The 18,075-nt window shown below is 44.0% G+C and overlaps 1 protein-coding gene across 1 annotated transcript; it reads left to right on the top strand.

Moving 5' to 3' along the window:
* The first annotated feature begins 15,413 nt into the window (after window positions 1-15,413).
* Window positions 15,414-17,890, top strand: LOC123050997 (phospholipase A1-II 7). Its single transcript, XM_044473723.1, has 3 exons — window positions 15,414-15,929; window positions 16,031-16,942; window positions 17,036-17,890. The coding sequence occupies exons 1-3, from the start codon at window positions 15,465-15,467 to the stop codon at window positions 17,642-17,644; spliced, it is 1,986 nt and encodes a 661-aa protein (XP_044329658.1). The 5' UTR covers window positions 15,414-15,464; the 3' UTR covers window positions 17,645-17,890.
* Window positions 17,891-18,075: the final 185 nt, after the last annotated feature.

Here is an 18,075-nt window from a genome sequence, read left to right as displayed (position 1 = left end):
GGACACAAAAGCATACACCATGTATCTTCATAGCTAAGGATGCACACAAGAAAAACCAACTCACACGCCAAATATTATGTCGGCGACGGTAAAATCATACAAAACCAAAAGCATGCCTAAGGGGTGGTAGTTGAGGCTTCAAACGATGGAGGACCACCACACTTCGCTTTAATATATCGTCCTCTCATTTGCAAGTTTTGTAACGTTCGTAGTAGCTTTAGTGGTCTACTGTGGATTAAAATTTGTTGGCGAATAAAGGGTTGTCGGGTGCAGTGAATTTGCCCCTTGATTTCTTCATGTAATGATACTGCATATTGTAGCACTTTGGTTTCTAGTAATTGAAGAAGTCATGTGATGCACTTCCATCCTAACAAACCCAAGAGCATGTGCCCTGTTGTCCAGGAGGTGGCCCATTCATGCATCACTTCACTACTCTAGGTCACTTTGGCTTTTGGGGCGACACTGGCCATATTTGTCACCTAGAGCACTGACGTCGAGCCCTGACAGGTCCGGGCTGCTGTGCTCGATCGGCAACCAGTAAAATCAGGGGGGCCATGACGAACCTGATTCATATATTCTCAAAACCGATTTATAAAAGTCATGACTTATATCTTGGAACACTTGTCGTCTAGATCAATTCCTACGCACATACACAAATGAAAGAATAAAATTAGCAACAAGCTATAGGCAACACTTGGAACCGCTAGGGCTAGGTGGGCTGGGGCACCATGTCACATTTACATGGACGTGGTCGTGGCGGGTCCTTTCAGCGACAGCCGATGCCTGATAGCTGATGAAGGTCGAAGACTCAAAACATGAACTGCTCTTAGTCCTTGTCTAAACTGGCGATGGATCGATCATCATATGTATTACACGGAAAAAGAAGGACCGACGATCATACGAAGAAGGCAAATTGCCGAGCGATCGGTCGCCATATGGCCGTTCACTGTCACGTTGGATTGCTCGTAAAGTCAAGGTCTGTGTGCATCAAGTCAACGTATGGAAAAAGCCAACTCCAGTTTGATGGGTAGTGCCCGATTCTGATGGTGTAGGCTGCAGTTCTAGTGTATCTTTAGTCTGACCAGTGGCTACTTGATTATGGCTACGACATCCCCGATTTGAATAGTCTCTACCACCTGACTGTGATATGTATAACACTACTGACCACTTAATTATGATTCACAAGATTTACTGTCAAAAAACCACTAATATAAGTTTTCCTAGTACGTACCGCCTTTCCTAGTGTATGTAGTGTGGAATAAGGACTAGCAACAAACTGCCATGATCACTTGATCTAGTGAATCTTCGGACAAGAACATATTTTGTTTCCTCTATGGTGCAATCGCTCTTGAAAATATTCATATGGTGAAAGTTGTGTGAGCCAATGAGACAAATTTACTTCTCAGAGAATGTGAAAAGAATGGCGTGTGAAATTGAAATCTACCTTGGTAAAGTCCCGTTGGAAAGTCAAAACTAGAGAGCTGTTATCTATGAAACTTGGCGTTGCTGGAATTGAAGCGCCTTGTGGCCTTTTTCAAGAAGAGACCATTGCGAACCACAGCGTTACACAAGGAGAAAGGGAATTGAAGAGAGAAAGGTGAGAGAGATATTGGAAGGCGAGAAGAACAGTGTCTCGGGCAACATCATGTACCCATCCTACATTACTAGTCAGTGGGGGCCACCACTTGCGCTTGACGGGCTTGGCTCGGTGAAAACACTAGAAAAATCTAAAACAAACTCTGTAAAGCCACTCTTCTTTAAAGCTGAGCTATAATACCACATTGTAAAAGATGGTGTACATTAAAAAGGTCTTGAAGGAGAGCCTTCATGTTGCATATCATGTTTTAGTAGTAGTGTAGTTAGCTAGCTCAACTATAAGAAAACTAACGATTTGGCATACATTTGTAAGTTGCTTTCAAGAGTAGCTTCATGAAACCTAGAACATACATGTCTCCTTTATCATGGCTTTTCCTTGCTGGAATCCTTGTTACTCCACATTCCATACATCTAGGAACGGGAGGTACTCGGGAATCTTACATTACACATGTTTTTTGTGACACTCGCCTCTCATCCCAATTCCGGCTACCATAGCCATGATCTGTCACCGATCGGAATCCATCCCCCACCATCATAAACGGACAGGCTGCTCACCGCCTTTCAAAATCAATTTGTCAATATCGAGACGCTATGTGCTCTCGGACTGTACGTGTAGCAACCTTATACTCACTAACGTTGGGCACTAGTGCATCTGGCGTTAGAACCCAGCAATGTCTAAGCTCTACCACATGCTCTCATGCATCATGCATCCTTGCCAAAAAAAAATATGACGTGCTTGTGTCCTTCCAGAGGTTCTTTCTAACAACGTTTATGTGAGTCCGGGCTTGACCAGATCTGTCTACTGTTTGGAGGCATGTGTGAACAATCCAAATAAATCTGTTTATCCATTCATCAATAATTATACAAGCAGTTCATTCATCAATCAGATCCGACGCTAATGGTAGCTAGCTAGGGTGAACTAATCTCTCTCTCGCTAGCAGGCGGGATGGGCGATTGAAGGACTAGCTTAGCTCCTGCCACGAGGAGGTCGCTCCAGCCGCTGGATAGGCAGGTCGGAGTGGTCTCTACAACCAACCAGCCGTGGAGAGGAGGCAGAATCAATCGGATTCTACCTCGTCCTTTCCACCGGAGGCGAGTGCTCTGCTCTACTGGGCTGGTTTTGCTCGAGGGAAGCCGTGAACCAGCTTAGAATGGGCTTGGCTGAGTCTTGTATGAAATATCTTCCCTATCCAAATAGCTATTCTGCACTAAGCTATATCTCGCATTAAGCGAGTCCATAGAAAGTCTCGCGTCGAGGTTTTCGTGGACGTTACTCACACGACCCATTTTAACGCATAGTTATTAAATAAAAAGAGAAGAGGTATCTCGCATAAAGCGAATCCATAGAAAGTCTCGCGTCGAGGTTTTCGTGGTCGTTACTGGCCCGACCCAGTTTCATGCACAGTTATTATATGAAAAGAGAAGAGGAAAGGGGGAGCACGAGGGAACGATCCTTCCTCGCCGCAAAGAAAGCTAGAGCTACTAGCGACCGTGCCAGCCTATAGTTCGAGATATTTATAAGGGACGCGACCTACTGGAAGCACGTCGAGCCAGATTTCACCATTTTTTTTCTTTTTTTGTCTTTCTTTTTTTTTTCTATGTTTTTCATTCTTTTTGCATATGTTTCTCCGTTTTTTTAATTTTCTTTTTCTTTGGTTTATTTTGTTTCCTTTTTTCCTTTTTTTCTATTGGTTTTCATTCTACATTTTTGTATATGTCAACAACATTTTCTAATAATTGCTTAAGATTTTTCCAATGCATATTTAACATTTTTTATTAAATTGTCACTATTATTTCTATACAGATTTTTTTCAAATGCTTAATTAACACTTTTCCAATACAAGATTAATTTTTTTAATACATGGTCACATTTTTAGTATACACACTTTTAAACTTTTTCGGTGCTTGAGAAAGATTTTTCAAATAAATGATTAAGATTTTCTAAAATATGGTCAACATTTTTTCTAGGCACATTTAAAATTTCAAAATGCTTTACTAACAATTTTAAATGCAACATCAACATTTTTTGAATACATGATCATTTTTTCCTATACACAATTTTAATGTTTCTCAATGCTTTGTTATTCCATGGTAAAAAAAGTCTATGCACATTTAACATTTTTGAAATGCTTGATTAATATTTTGAAATGCAATATTAACATTTTTAACACATGGTCGCATTGTTTCTAGACACATTCAACATTTTTCAAATAGTTGTTCAACATTTTTTCAAATGCTTGATAAATATTTTTATATACATGATCAAAATTTTCCATCATTTGTTTTAATACATGGTCAGCATTTTCTCTATACACATTGAACATTTTTTGATTGCTTGATTAACATTTTTCAAATAATTGTTCAGCATTTTTTTCAAAAGCTTAACGGGACTTTACTTGAACCCACTACTCAAATTTACCCCTAATTTCAAAGTATGCTCAAATTTGCGGCTCTACCGTAATGTGGTATTATAGAAATACCCCTAAATGGTTTTTCTGTCAGGTCTTTCATACTTTATAAGCTTCGCAACGTCCCACTGTAGCTGCTGGTGCTTTCCATTCTTTTTGTAGCATCCTTGAAAATATTTATTTTCCCTAAAGACATAAACACCCAAAAACAGGAACTTTCATCCATGGAGATGCTCGGGAATGCTACAAAACAACGGAAAGCACCAGCAGCTAAAGAAGGACGTTGTGAAGCTTATAAAGTTTGGAAGACCTGACAAAAACATCATTTAGGGGTATTTCTATAATACCACATAACGGCAAAGGGGCAAATTTGAGCCCAGTTTCAAATTAAGGGGAAATTTGAGTATTGGGTTCGAGTTAAGGGCTGAAATGTAAAAGTCCCAAGCTTAGCTTAATTAACATTTCCATATACAAGATAAAAATTCCCCATATTTTTAATACATGGTCAACATTTTTCCTGTACACATTTAACATTTTTCAAATGCTTAATTAACATTTTTAAAACACTTGTTCAAGTTTTTTTTTCAAATGCTTGTTTAGTATTTTTTTAAATACATGATCAAATTGTTTGATACACATTATAATTTTTATATACATTTTTCGTATACGTGATAACGATATTCTCTATATGCATTTAACATTTTTCAAATGCTTGGTCTACATTTTTTAAATGTTTTACGTAGAGTGATTTTATTAATATATTTATTTAGATTTTTTGGAATTATAAATATAACTAAAAAAAGAAAGAAAAACAAAAACAAAAAATGTGAAAAAAATCAAAACAAAAAACGAGGCACTTGATCCCGCGCGCCTGGGCCGGCCCAACTCGCACATACTTCATCGATGGTTCCTACCATCTTGCTGAACACGAGGCCCTGTTTGGTTCGGTTGTGGGTTTCTAAAAGCAGCTGTGAAAAATCTGTTGTGGAAAAACAGCTGTGTAAAATATGATGTGAAAAATATGTAGGTCATTTGGCAAACCAGTTGATACAGCTTTTTCAGATTTTGGCCCGCAGCGGAATCAGATTTTGAAAAGCACGTCGTAGGCTGCTTCCGCTTTTGGTTTAGATTTTGGCAGCGGATTTTTGGAATCGGATTCTGTTGGGTTCGCCCTTTGGTTCAGATTCTGCCGCACGGCAGCGGAATCCGTCGATAAAAGCTGAACCAAACAGGGCCATAGGGTGCCCATAGCTGTGCCTCACTAAGCTATTTCTTTCATCATGAAAGTATGCCTCCTCGTCATGCAACATTAATAGAAAATGGTCCAGAACAACATGCAACCCTACATATAAAAATGGCCACCTCAACACACATGATAATTTTTCTCTAATATCATATTTCTATTTATTAATTATATTTTACAATGATACAATTACACAACATATCATTTGCATTTTTAGTTTTCATTGACATATGTTGTAAAATAACCAGGCTAAAAAACATGCATGGAGTCATCTAGTTATATAAATGACAATAACACTATGTATGGAGGACACTCTCCACACTGGGCACCAAAGTATACAATAGTAGATTATGTCCTTCTTAAGTTTAAATACCCAATTATCATATGTAAGGTGAGATCAGAATTAGTTATTGTTTTTTGGTTAACACGGAAAATACCTCTCAAATCCTGGGTGTAGATGAACCAGACGTGGAAAACATAGCAATTGACGAAAAAGTCAAAAAAATCTATTTTTTAAAACAAACTTGACAATATGTTTTACTCATATAAAAAGTTTCACGAACGTAAAATTACAGTTGACTTCTGGCAAAAAACATTTGATACCATGAAAATCCATAATAGATTTAATTTTGGGTTTTTTCATCCATAATACCATGAAAATCTGTCCTACGCAAGTGTAATAGTTGATCATGTTTGTTCCCAAAAAAATTAGGAACTTTTGATATTTTTTTTCAGTTACTATTTTTTTTTGATTCAGGTCTATATACCCCAGAATCCAAACATTTTCCGTCCGGTTTATATCCCATTTATACCTAGAAAGCTGAAACTATTGCACAAAATGAGAAATTTACTGATCTTGAGATGTCTCGTTGAGCTACTAGTCTAGGATTTTTGCCAACATAGCGGATTGTCTTTTTCTCCTTTTTTGCAAAAGGTCATAGTTTGGGGCTATGATTTGGAACAAAGTGAGGGATCTCAATCTAGATTGACATTGGCCAACAATCCTCCTACTTCGCAATGCAAGGGTCATGGTTGTTTACCTCTTGATCATTCTTTCATGTAGAAAAAATTTGGTTGGGGTTAACTCTTTATTTTGAACAAGAAATCATTGTGGATTTGTGCGAACTAGCTAGGACCTCTCCTCGTATTGTTCATTCTTGTGTTTTCGTTGTCTGTTCCTTGATTTGTCCTCTCTTCTTCATATGTGGCCCCTAAGACAACAATAGTTTTGGTGAGAAGAGGCCCTAAGACAGTTATAGATCTACATGACAAGAATGCTAGGAGGTGTTGTTGCTGCCTAGTGAAATACACTGATTGCGAAACTTATGGATCTTGGGGAGGAGGATATGAGCTGCGACGCATGAACATGCCCGCGACGGGCGACCCCGTGGTGCCGACGCCGGGCTGATCTCCTTCCTACGGCCTCCCCTGCCTCCGGCGGCCCCGGATCCGGAAGCTCCGCCCCGTCCTCTCGCCGCCCATCCCAGCTTTACTCCTCGCCATGCTCGGGTAGCCCGTGAGGAAGCTGCAGGAACCCGCGTCCGCGACGGGCCCCCATGTCCGGGGCGGCTGCGCCGTCATCGTCAGCCGCTCCAGCCCAGCCGCTCACCGCCCCTGCTCTGGCCGCCGCACTCGCTGCGGCTTTCCTCGCCGGCCGCAAGGTTGGACCGGCCGTGCAGGGGCTCCTCGTCTCTGCGCCGACCAGCCAACCTTCGCCGCCTGCCGAGAGGATGAGCTCTCACGACCCTGACCCTGCGCCCCTTCTCCAGCCCCCGCTGGCGGCGGCCATCTCAGTCCCACCGGCCACACTGCCAGTGCCTCCGACCCCTCACCCGCGGCCGCTGCCTCCAGTCTGTCGGCTCCGGGTGGAGAACGGCGGTCGACAGCTCTCCGAAGGCTGCAGCGGCTTCCACTCCGGCTGCACTGATGAGCTCTCTGGCTCAACCGCCCATCGCCCCCGCCAGCCTTGCCGCCGCCGCCTTCGACCAGCTGCTGAAGCCACTGGCGACGAGCCCCATCGGCACCCCACCGCTCGATCCAGATCAGGCGGATCTGGGTCCCGTCTCTCGGCCGGCTCCGGCTGTGCTCAGCTCGAGGCATGTCCCCTGTTGCTCCTTCATCGATGGCGAGGGGGGAGTGGCGGCTTCTCTGGACGCCGTACCTACCGCTTCAGCTCCACACGCCACTGTTGCGGGCGACGGGCTCGTCGTGTCTCCGGTGCGCCCGGGCCGGGGAGACTGGCGAGGATGTTTCGACCGGGTGGTGGCGTCGACAGTTCCTGTGGCTCCATGCGAGAATGCGTTGGGGGGCTTGCAGCTCGTCTCGAGAGGGCGTCGCTCGGCTCCGGCTGCTTTCCATTGCCCTGATGTCAATGTGCGACGTCCCCCTCCGGCATGGCTGAGAGACAGGTGTTTCCGGTGCCTGTGTCGAGGTCATCGGTCATACTCCTGTAGGGATCCAATTCGATGCACGGATTGTCTTCGATCCGGCCACATCGCTCGCTTCTGCCATGCTAAGAAGCATGTTCACCAAGCTTCACCGCTCCAATGTCCTACTCCATCACCTGCATCCACCAGTGACATCTCCAAGACAAATGTACAGTTCCCGCCTATCTCGACTGAGCAAGTAGGGTTGGCAGAGGAGACAGAGCTGCTTCGCACTGATCTTTATGACTGCCTTGCGCGAGTCGGGAGTGTTTTGGGGAGGGCGGAGGCCGCTCTCGCCAAACTAGAGGTGGAGGCCGCTTTAGATTGGGGTTGTGCCTGATGTGTCCCTACTACCCGAGATCCAGGTTGGTTCTGCCGATGGGGAAGCATGCATGTATGGAGATCTCTCCCCTCGTGCTACATCCTGTCGGTTGCCATTGCCTGTAGTGCCAATTGCTTCTGGGGTTGAAGCTGTTGTCGAGGTCGTGGCTCCAGTGCTGCGGATTATGCCTGAGCCGCAGAAGATTTGTGGGGAGCCTACTTCGCCTATTTAGATGGTGCTTCCTAAGGAGATGGGGTCACTTGTAGGGTGCTTAGTGTTGCCAACTGCGACCTCACCATCGTCAATGGAGCCCTTTCAACCGCTCGACTTTGTGGACAGTGGAGGTTTGGATGCTGCTATTGCTCTCTCACCTGAGGTTGTTGGCCAGGTGGCATCTGTGGGTGCCGAGGATGATGAGGTAGGTCCTTTGGCACCTAATCCTGAGGCGCTGAAACCCATCCGGTCGCCCATCTTTGACCGTGATGCTATGTTGGCACGTATTGACGAGGTGGTCTTTGTGAAAAAGCTTGGCCACTTGCTCACCTTCTTGGATGCAGCTTGTCCTGGGTCTGGCAAGGTGGTTGCTTGCCTCCTAGTGGAAGAGGGTTCTACGGGCAAAGTAAAGAAGGTGAAGAAGGCTCTCAGGGCCATAGGCAAGAAGAGTGGCACCACTGGTAAGGCGTCAGCGGCTGCTTAATGGAAGATACTCAGTCCCGCCGTCCTCCATCTTCGTCTAGCATCTTCGTGGATATGGTGACGTCCGATGTATTCAACCTTGGTTTCGTTGAGAGTCTCTTTGAGACATCGAAGTGTGAGGGTCTGTTTTGTTACATGTTATGCCTGTTAGTCGGGTTGACCGTGGGGTCATGGAGTTTGTTCCTTAGTGAGTAGTCCGCATGTGGTCTATATGTATCGGTTTTTGCCCGGTTTTCCCTTAATTAACTGGGCAATTCTCTCTTCTTAATTAATCGATGAGGTAAAGCTTTTGCCTCCATTTCGAAAAAAATACACTGATTGCATTATACCAACTGATTATTTGAATTCATGTTTAACTTTCATCTATAGATTTTTGTGTGGCAAGGTTGATCATTCGTGAGTTCGTCACGTGTGCAGAATCTCGATCTGCGTTGGTGCGGATAAGGTTACTGTGCGATCTAAAAGTGAGGAGCGGCTCGACAACGACAACTCTATTTTGACGGGCATCAGACCAGCTGCTTGGTTTTTATAGTGGAGGCCAAATTTTCAACATTCCCAAGTCCAATCAATGCTAGCTTGAATATTGCTATGGCACACCTGATTTAAATGTAAGGCGATTACAACCGCACGATTGTGATGCGCACAACACTAATGACAATGTAATTGCGATTCACCAGGCTTTCTATCAGAAGAAACGACCGTAATGTAAGATTCCCTAGTACCTCATATTCCTAGATGTATGCAATGTGCAGCAAGAACTCATGCAATGTGCAGCAAGGACTCGAGCAAGGAACTGCGAGGAGCAAGAAGACATGTTTATTCCGTGGTTCATGAGGGCATACTCATAGGGAGATTACTGTAGGAAGAATCTTACAAATATATGCCAAATGATACATATAGCTAACTATTATTATTCTACCAAATGAAGTATACTCGTAGTAAATCTGCATTTAGTCCATTGGCAACATATGCTAATTACCCACGAAAACATGTCGCTGGAGTCTTTGGTTATCTATCATGCAAGTACATATGTCAATAGTCTTTCATCAGCACAGTTTGTCAGTATCAACTGATATTGTGTTATTTCCAGCAAATCCACCAAAGCCAAAGTCCCAAATGATTTCACCTTATGGCCCTAGTGAAGATAAGATCATGGTGAAGCTCGCAACGGACACAAGCATGCCTAATTTTTGTATGGCAACAATGCAAGGTGCATTGCTAGAGCATGTTGGAGCTTGGACATAAGTGGTTTCTAGCACCACACGCGTTAAAATTTCTGTCTGTCTACACTACCCAAAAATATAGAGTGAAGCGGCGAGATAAAGAAAACTCTGTTTTGACGATTGGCAGGCCCGCTATCCAATTCTGGTGGCTGGTTGTGGGTTCCGCAGAGTGGCAGCTCAGTCATAACTACGGTAGCCATCACTGGGATGAGAGGTGAGCTGCATCGAAATACAGTGTAATGTAAGATTCCCTAATACTCTCTCCGGTCCTTTTTAGTCTGCATATAAGTTTTATCTGAAGTCAAAGCATCCTTACTTTGACCAAACTTATAAAAAAAAGTATCAACATTTAAAATGCCAAGTCAATATTGTTAGATTCATAATGAAATGTAGTTTCATGGAATATATATTCGTTATGATAGATGTTGATATTTTTTAATATATATTTGATCAAACTTTGCAAAGTTTGACTTGACCCAAATCTAATACGCAGAGTAAAAAGGACCGTAGGGAGTACCTCCTGTTCCTAGATGTGCATGATCTGGAGTAAAAAGGACTTCCGCAAGGGAAAGCCACGAGTGAGGATGCATGTGTGTTCTGGGCAACTCACAGGGGAACTACTATAGAAGTGTGAACAGAGCAGATCTACATGTTGAGAGTAAAAAGGAAGAAGATGGGGAAAGAAGACCGAGAAAGAAGATGAGCCGTCTGCCTTTGCGCCCCGCGAATAATAGTATCAGGCAGTAATAAATGGTTAGCAAATGATCCACGAAAGTAGGTACTGGTTCTGACAATGAAAACTGAGTAGACGGTGTAAGTTTCGTGATAGAACATGTCCATTTCATAGGCTGTAAGATCGTAAAAGAACAAAAAAATATTCAAACACTATAAATAAAATAAAATGATAGAAAATGCAGTGAACTTTGGAGAATGAAAATGAAATGAATGCGTTCTAAGGCATAAATTTAAGAGGATAGCATCGAACTTCTTTCAGAAATGAATATTTGACAGTACTACGGTGGAACTGTCGGAGAATAATAAAAGGAAGAATATTTCACGCAACAGAACAGAAAAGCATTTAATGAATTTGACCACTAAATTCTTATGTATGCCCTAAAATCTCTATTTCTGCAAATATGTCACGTGTTTCTATTGTTGCTTCCTATGGGGTACATTACAACAAATCTTCTTTTTCTGCAGCATTGCTTCTATGATCTTAGGAGCACTGGCCGCCATGGCGATGTTTCACTAGCCCCCCTCAAATAAAATTCGTAGCTTCATCCCTGGCCGTGGAACAGTGTACGTAACAGAACGGTGGATGTAGGACATGTAACAGGTAGACAGACGTATAACAAGGTTCCGCAGATGTATATGTATAAAATAAACATGTATACTAACTCATATTCAGACCGTTAAAGAATTTTCATCCATTTTGCAACAATTTTCTGTCCAAATATGTGCACGGATCACGATGCGAATCGACGGCGGCAGGAGTTCGCACAGGTGTGTGCCCCTGCGAATTTTTGATTGAAAACGCCGACGATCTTATCCACATCTGTGCACAAAAGGAAATGTGCGGCCTTGGCGGTCCTAAAACGATAGAGGTGCAAAAAGAAATGCTGGACCGTGTTATTAATGGACACGAGTATAGGGACGAACTGGCTGCACACTAGTTGTCACCCTGATGGGTGGCAAGCACGTAACTCACAGATCAGCAATTCAGCCCCGGCCTTGAGCTGCACGCTCTCCACGCTGTATATATATTCGCCAGAGAGGACACACCCAAACACATACTACATGCTGGCTTGATCATGCGCGGGAATCGTACGTAGTAGGTATCGTCAGCGCCTCATCAGCACATACCAACAGCGAAACGGACGTGGTGGCAGGGAAGTAGATCGATCCAGCATTTCATCATTGATTCCAATTTTATGTTGGTAGCTCCAAATATAGCCTGTCCAAGTTGCATGCATGCATGCCATTTACAGTGAGTGATGGTACCTACACACCTGCACACTTGTCTCTACGTGCCTGCAGTGGATGGCTGATTAAAGTGAGTGATCCTACACACCTGCACACTTGTCCCCCTGGTCCGTGTTACACGTAGCACGTACTGTACGTACGAGCAGAGCGGCCAGGGTTGATCGGTCGCTCGCACTACGCATCTACTCAGCCGCGCTCTGCAGAAACACAGCGCACCATCAACCACCTGCAGCTTGACAGATTACTCTCTCTCTCTCTCTCTCTCTCTCTCTCTCTCTCTCAGTTTTGGTGTCAGTGAAGGTAGTCAATAGTATATTGGGGAGTTTTACATTGTCATCTCCGCCTCTGGCAACTGTGTGGCTCGGCTAGGTTCTGTTCCAGAACTGCTGGGATTTTTGTATCCATGCAGCCCGTAATACGGACTGTGTCATCGTTGGTGCATGAAATTAACTTCCCCCCCACCCTTATTTTTGGTAGAATTGGTCGTGGAATGATACAGTTGAGGTGACAGAGAGAAATCAGTGTATGCCATTACAAAGTTTATTTGTGCAATTACATATTTTTTGCAATGCCAGTTACATCATTGGAGCGACATGTGACCTCACATATCGTTTGGATTCACCCAACTCGTGCTTTAATAAGTAGTGGTAGATACAAACTTAATGAACAACAAGAAAGAATAAACAGCTATGTATCATTCTTTGTAAATCTAAATGCAATGGTTCTCATTCATCAATCAATATAACATACATACTTTATACAAATTTCAAATTCCGTAGATTTTTAATTTATCTGAACTTTTGTAATTCACTTGGTTTCGTTCTATTAATTTGTAGTGATCAAAGGGAAACCATCCTGATAGTACTTTGTTTATTTCGAATGTCCATGCATAATTGCTACAAATTTCTATTTTATACAGGAAAGTAGATATCTACATTTACTGCATGACCCCTTTAAGAGTTGTTCTTACAATACAATTGTGACCTTAGAAAATGTCCATTGTTCTTTTGCTCTAATATTTTAGTGGTATATTTGGAGTATTTATGTTATTATGCCTAGTTATGCATGCTTTAGATAATGAATAATGGGAGGTCAAATATCACATATATAAATACGGGATAAAATGAGAACCATGTTGTGGTTGGATGGTTAGGAGGGTGGTTGTACCCCCGGCCTACTTGGGAAAGAATCCCGTGTGGACATCTTGTCTATCTCATTTTTATTTTAGTGGGATGCACAATTCTCGTCGATAGAGAGCCACCCGTGGTGACTTTGCCAGTCAAGAAGCTCATGCTCTACTGAAAGCCGATAAACTTCAATGGCACAAGATTGGCTGACATGTGTGGTTTCTTTGTCCACCGGGGAGTTTTCACATGATCAATAAAGCTAGCTACGTAATTCCTTTTTGCAAATCGAAGCTAGTGGGAATTTTAAGACGTAGAAATTCAATGAATAATTGAAATAAAGAAACAATTACGCCCCACTGAATTTAATTCCAAATTCAGTGATACACCTTTATAAATAAATTTTAATTTCCACTCCACGTAAAATAAAAAAATCGCGGTTTATTTCTTTTTACTACATTTTTCTCATTTATTTCATATTATTATTTCCTTTTTCAGTATTCAATGGATTCCATAATGAACTTTTTATGAAGGTCCAGAGACCTATCAAGTCCCTACCGAATCAAGAAAGCTCTCATCTTGAAGATGTAATCCCACAATTGCATTACCAACATGGTTTTAAGATGATCAGTGATAATGGCTATAAGATGTCGTTTTGTTGTAGAAAGTATATATGAGTACTTCATGCACGGATCCTTTAAATATTTGAGAGGTTTGAGGAGTACTTTATTGTAACATGCTTGGCCAACCGTTACATAATAAACAGTACTCCCTCCATACCGGTGCATTAGTCATCTTACGAAAATGAAATAACACCAAAACACTTAGGCACGATGCATTAACTGCAACCTCGTTTCCTGTTTTCTTGGCATGAACAAAGTAATCAACCAATAAGAGACGTGGAGCGTGTATGTTTAAATACTTGAGACTACCTAGCATGGCATGAAATGGTCAGTTTATTGCATGTTGTTGTATTAATTATCAAATAAATATTAAGTTCTCTCGTTGTCCCCTTCGCCTTGGTCACAGTGCACAATGTAAGATGACGTATGCACTGGTACAGAGGGAGTAGAAAGTTACATATCATTTTTTTTCACCTTGTAAAGGTGGATTTCAATCCGTCAATAGGCAAGGTGTCTGTTGTAACTTCATTAAGCTTGAACCTCCATGCCACTTTTCTTCAGTGTGCGATGTGGAAATGTGTGTGTTTGTAGGACATGTTACATATCATAATTTGAGAACCATGTTGTGGTTCGGTAGTTAGGAGGGTGGTTGTACCCTCAGACTACTAGGAAATGAATCCCGGGTTGACATCTTGTCTATATCATTTTCTAAGTGGTATGCAGCATTCTTGTCGATAGAGAGCCACCCTGGTGACTTCACCAGTCATGAAGCTCATGGTCTACTGAAAGCTGATAAACTTCCCTGGCATGAGGTTGACTGACAAGTGTGGTTTCTTTCTCCATCGAGGATTGCTTAAATTTCATATGATCAATAAAACTAGCTTCATAATTCTTGCACCAAATTCAATAAACAGTAGAAACAACTATGCCTCACTCATTTTAAATCCAAATTTAGTGATACACCTTTATAAATGAATTTGACTCTGTACTCCACATAAAATGATAAATTTGGTAGTTTTATTCTTTTTACTACAGTTTTCTAATTTATTTGATTTGATGTCTTCTTTATTCGACAATCAAATGGATTCAATAATGAATTCTCTTATGAAGGTCCAGAGACCTATCAAGTCCCTACTGAATCAAGAAAGCTCTCACGTTGAAGATGTGGAATCCGATAGTTGGATCACCAACATGATTCTATTACAATGATCTGTGATAATCGCTATAAGATGTCATTTTGTTAGAGATATTATACATCAGTATTTCATGCACGGATCCTTCAAGATTTGTACAAAATGTTTGAGAGGTTTGAGGAGTATTTATAGTGACATGATTACCCATGATTTAGATGATAAACGATCGAAAGTTAGATATTAATTTTGTAAACATGGGAACGCGGATTTCATCCCGTCGATAGGCGAGGTGTCTGTTGTGACATCATTTACCTTGAACCCCCACGACTCTTGTCTTCAGTACGATGTGTAAACGTGTGCATGTGATAGTTTGTGGTGGTGGTATTGTGCGTGTTAGTGTGTATGTCTATGTTGTACAAACTGTTTCTAAGTGTGGACATTATTTGCTGCTTACAATGAGGACTGTGGTCTCTCTTATCCCAGCTTGCTCGTTCTTTGATGCACATCGTTGTTTCACCTATTCCGCTTATACCCATCTTAATTACAGCAGCTAGCTCCACATGTCCGTTGGTTCGTTTGGCAGCTCTGATGTACACATGTCTGGCTCCTTCCAGCCTATATAAGTAAGTAGCGGAACAGGCGCGTTGTCTGTGTAAGCCAAGAGAAGAAGCAAGTGTGGCTTGAGTCATGTCGACGACCTTTGGCGTCCCCATCAACGATGACACACTGAAACTAATGTCTAGATACACTGGCAAGAAGATAACCCAAGAAGACCGTGCGCGGGAAGCGATGCGGCTGATCCATGCTGAAGACAAGCACTTGAGCGCTCTCAACCACGCGCTCGACCTCAAGAATTCACATGGGATATTTGGGATTGGGGTGACAGCCATGGTCCTCATCTACAACGCCACCGGCGACACGCTGGTGCTGCAGGTTGTAGAGCAGCAGAAGGACTGGTCTGGCGAGGTGGCCAGGGAGCTAAGCTTCTTTCACCCCACAGTCTCCTTCCAGAACGGCCAGTGGATCGCCTTCGTCCATATGGACTCCACCGAGTCAGAGGCGGCCCGGGTCTTTCGAGGCCGAGATATCACAGGCCAGGTTCGTGACTATATGGTTGCCTGGTCCGTCTCTTGGAGCAGGAGAACAAACTCAGTAAGTTTCCTCCATCTGATTAATTACTGTGTTGTGTTTCGCCTCCTTACCTTTACAGATTTTTATGTTCCATTAATTAATTACCATTCCTAACCGTGAAGGCATACACTGAGGTACGTGAGAAAGAACACTTCCCAAAGTTGTGGGATCACTACAAGGGTTTACTGGAGAAGGCAGGCAAAGTCACCAGGGACCAAACCGATGAGTATTGTGCATCCACTATTAGTGTCGGTGGGTACACTTCCTCGGAAGTCATTGCAGTATTGCAGCACAAGTTTAGCCCTTTGCTAGAGGGTGGAACTATAATCCCACCGCCGTTGCCGTCCCCGTGGCCTAGAGTGGGAAACATCGCCAGCCGGTGGCGCGAGCTCCATGGCGCGGGGTCGTGGGAAGGGCTCCTGGACCCGCTGGACGCCGACCTCCGGGCCTCCATCATCGCCTATGGCGAGCTAGCGGAGGCGGCCTACGATGGGTTCAACTCCGACGAGTCGTCGCCGGAAGCCGGCTCGTGCCTGTACAGCCCCGCCGAACTGCTCGCCGCCTCTGGCGTGTCCCACCCAGAGTACTTCACCGTCACCAAGTACGTGTACGCGTCCTGCGGGTTCCTGCCCCTCGTGACAACTGAGCTGGGGGCGTCCGGGGGACTGTCGGCGGCCGTGGTGCCGGTGCCGCCAGTGGCCGCGGCGTTCTTCGTGCTGCCCAAGCCAGAGCTGCGAGATGGGCCAATGTGGAGGGAGTGCAATTGGATGGGGTTCGTGGCCGTGGCTACGGACGAAGGAGCAGCGGCGCTAGGGAGGCGCGACATCGTGGTAGCATGGCGCGGCACCGTGCAGAAACTGGAGTTTCTGAGTGACGGAATATTTTCGTTGGGCTGCGCTAAGCCCGTGCTGCAACCCATTCCTGGCCCCTTGGCGGCCGCCTACAATAACGCCAAGGTGCATGATGGTTTTCTGACCGTGTACTTGACCGGGGACGAATACTCCCAGCACTACAGGACCTGCGCCAGAGATCAGGTTAACATGCATGCACCTTTCCAACTTCGTTATTTTTTGCTGAATTTTACTCAAGGGTGTTGGTAACTGTTAACTAAACATGCATGCATGCAGGTCCTCGAGGAGGTACGGAGGCTAATGGATGTGCACAAGGACGAGGTGACCAGCATTACCGTCACCGGCCACAGCCTCGGCGCGGCGCTCGCCACCCTCAACGCTGTTGACATGGTTGCCCATGGTGTCAATGTGCCCCCCGCCTCCTCCAAACAGCCGCCGTGCCCCATGACTGCCTTCCTGTTCGCATGCCCGCGCGTCGGAAATGATAGTTTCAAATCTGTCTTCGCCTCGTTCGATCTCCTCCGCGCCATCCACGTGAAGAACAAAAACGACATAGTCCCGACACTACCACCGGAAGATTTTGAGTACGTGGACGTGGCGACGGCGACGCTGCCCATCAATACGGACCGGTCAAAGTTCTTGCGTCCTGGCAACGTGCTGACGTACCACAACCTTGAGTGCTATCTGCACGGCGTTGCCGGGGACCATGGCAACAAGGATTTCTGGCTGGAGGTGGATCGTGACATCGCGTTGGTGAACAAGAGTGCCGACGCACTGAAATATGAGTTTGGGGTGCCAGCAAATTGGTGGGCCGATAAGAAGAAGCTCATGGTTAAGGGCGCTGATGGCCGCTGGAAGCGCAAGGATGACCTCAAGGAAGCCTAGTTAAGTGGCTAAGTTACTGCATGCACCATCGGCGGCATGGCTTACTACCTACAATAATAAATGCCGATGCTTAGTTGTGTGTTTTACATTTTCAACCTTTCTATATATATGCATGGTGTGTGTGTCTGTGTGTGCCTATCTAGAGTTGTTCATGTCCCAAGTTTCAGTTTGATTGTTGTTGTTGTGTGTCAGGTATTCTATGTCTCTTTATTTGATATAATAAATCCAGCTGGAGGGCTTTCATGATGCCTCGCTTTGCTTCTATACTTCAGCAAATGGTATTGGAAAGGAAAATATTTTCTTAATGTTAGATAAATGGAAGATCTCGGGCTATTTCTTTGAGGGGATCTCGTACACTCTATCACATCACTGCCACTCTTGCTGTCCACGGTCGTTAAGTCATAAAATCAGATTTGAGACCTTTTGGGCAC

This window comes from Triticum aestivum, chromosome 2D (assembly GCF_018294505.1).
Source record: "Triticum aestivum cultivar Chinese Spring chromosome 2D, IWGSC CS RefSeq v2.1, whole genome shotgun sequence".
NCBI classification, from domain to species: Eukaryota; Viridiplantae; Streptophyta; class Magnoliopsida; order Poales; family Poaceae; genus Triticum; species Triticum aestivum.
The sequence above is the reverse complement of the archived record's forward strand: the minus strand, read 5'-3'. Positions and strand labels throughout refer to the sequence as shown.

Bases quoted from the DNA above. Each gene is read 5' to 3' on its own strand.
- LOC123050997 (XM_044473723.1), top strand. From the start codon at position 15,465: ATGTCGACGACCTTTGGCGTCCCCATCAACGATGACACACTGAAACTA. The intron at 15,930-16,030 runs GTAAGTTTCCTC...CTAACCGTGAAG, and splicing joins GGAGCAGGAGAACAAACTCA to GCATACACTGAGGTACGTGA. The intron at 16,943-17,035 runs GTTAACATGCAT...GCATGCATGCAG, and splicing joins GGACCTGCGCCAGAGATCAG to GTCCTCGAGGAGGTACGGAG.